The 1,764-nt window shown below is 51.9% G+C and overlaps 1 protein-coding gene across 1 annotated transcript in view; it reads right to left on the bottom strand.

Moving 5' to 3' along the window:
* LOC105526554 (zinc finger protein 257-like) overlaps positions 1-891 on the bottom strand; it is a 41,667-nt gene extending 40,776 nt beyond the window's left edge. The window contains 1 exon segment of the mRNA XM_011962576.1: positions 586-891. Within this exon segment, the coding sequence (XP_011817966.1) occupies positions 586-615 (30 nt within the window). The 5' untranslated portion in view covers positions 616-891.
* Between the last annotated feature and the right edge of the window lie 873 nt (positions 892-1,764).

Raw genomic sequence — 1,764 nt, 5'->3', positions numbered from 1 at the left:
CTTCCTGGTTCAAGCGATTCTCCTGCCTCAGCCTCCTGAGTAGCTGGGATTAAAGGCACGACACCACGCCCGGCTAATTTTTGTATTTGTAGTACAGGCTGGGTTTCACCATATTGGCCAGAATGGTCTCAATCTCCTGACGTCGTGATCCACCCGCCTCGGCCTCCCAAAGTGCTGGGATTACAGGCGTGAGCCACGACGCCCGGATTTTTGAATCACTCTTTAATTAAATTCTTCAATGTTTTTGCGGTGACTTCTGTGCATTTTTAATAAGAGAAAAGAGAGACTCACAGACCAAAGCTCTTCCCATTCACGAACCCCGCACCCCGGGTCAGGATTCTCCCCTGTCTACCCTCCCGTGGTCCCTGCACAATATGGGGAGACGAGGCGCTGCAGATGCTGAGCTGCCGAGAGAGGAGCCGCCATCTTATGGCTGAGGGGGACTGAGGTCGAGCTGGCCAAGGAAAACTCGGGCGCAGATTGTGGAGCTGACTGCGAGAAGGCCTGAGTCCCGCCACAGCCACTTCCTACCGGTTCCCACTAGCCCTTTCCCCTCTCCCGGGATGTCGGACCCGGCACTCTCACCATTTCTAGGCTTCCAGGCGGACCTGGCATCTTAGCTGGGGATCTCCCAACGCCTGCAGGTCACAGGGCCACAGAGGCTGGGCCTCTTGGAGAAGAGGACACAGACCAGGGAAGACGAGACCTGCAGCTCTGGCTGCAGCCGGAGACAAAGTCCCCGCCAAATCCGGAAGCCTCCCTGTCCGCTCCAGCTTTGTGTCTGATTGGACGGTTTCCAGCCCAGCGCCCCTGATTGGATAACGTTTAAGGCCCCGCCCCTTTAGGCCCCGAGTGACAGGAGACGTGATCTGATGCTAGGCTGAATGAAGAGTGACGGCCTAAGATGCAGCCTTTTCAGGCAGGGCTTCTTCCCTGAGTTAAGCCAGGCCCGACCCAGAGGTATTTGAATTTAACCTTGTGTGTAAGGTCATATGCGTTTATACATAATACATTATATGACCAAGCGCAGTGACTCACGCCTGTAGTCCCAGCTACTCGGGAGGCTAAGGCAAGAGAATCGCTTGAACCCGGGAGGCAGAGGTTGCAGTGAGCTGAGATCGCGCCACTGAACTCCAGCCTGGGCGACAGAGTAAGACTCTGTCTCAAAAAAATAAAGAAAAAAATATGCTATATGGTTACTCACGAAAAAAAAATAATAACAATTATTTTAAAATTTCAGCTTTCCTAACCTTCCTGGCTTCTGGTTGTTTGATCAGGCAGCCTGAGATTTTAAGAAGGAGGTAATCATGGCCGAGTGCAGTGGCTGACACCTGTAATCCCAGCACTTTGGGAGGCCGAGGCCGGCAGATCACCTGAGATCAAGAGTTCGAGACCAGCCTGACCAATATGATGAAACTCCGCCTCTACTAAAAATACAAAAATTAGCCCGGCGTGGTGGCGAGTGCTTGTAATCCCAGCTACTTGGGAGGCTGAGACAAGTGAACCCGGGAGGCGGAAGTTGCATGCAGCCAAGATCCCTTTGAACTCCAGCCTGGGCAACAAGAGCAAAACTAAACTCCATCAAAAAAAAAAAAAAAAGAGGCAATCTTCTAAAATAGAATGTGAGCCAAATGTGAATTTTAAATTTTCTACTAGCCAAACTTTAAAAAGAAAGAAGAGGCCGGGCGCGGTGGCTCAAGCCTGTAATCCCAGCACTTTGGGAGGCCGAGACGGGTGGATCACGAAGTCAGGAGATCGAGACCA

The sequence above is a fragment of the Colobus angolensis genome, unplaced genomic scaffold, assembly GCF_000951035.1.
Source record: "Colobus angolensis palliatus isolate OR3802 unplaced genomic scaffold, Cang.pa_1.0 Scaffold599, whole genome shotgun sequence".
Lineage (NCBI taxonomy): Eukaryota > Metazoa > Chordata > Mammalia > Primates > Cercopithecidae > Colobus > Colobus angolensis.
The sequence above is the reverse complement of the archived record's forward strand: the minus strand, read 5'-3'. Positions and strand labels throughout refer to the sequence as shown.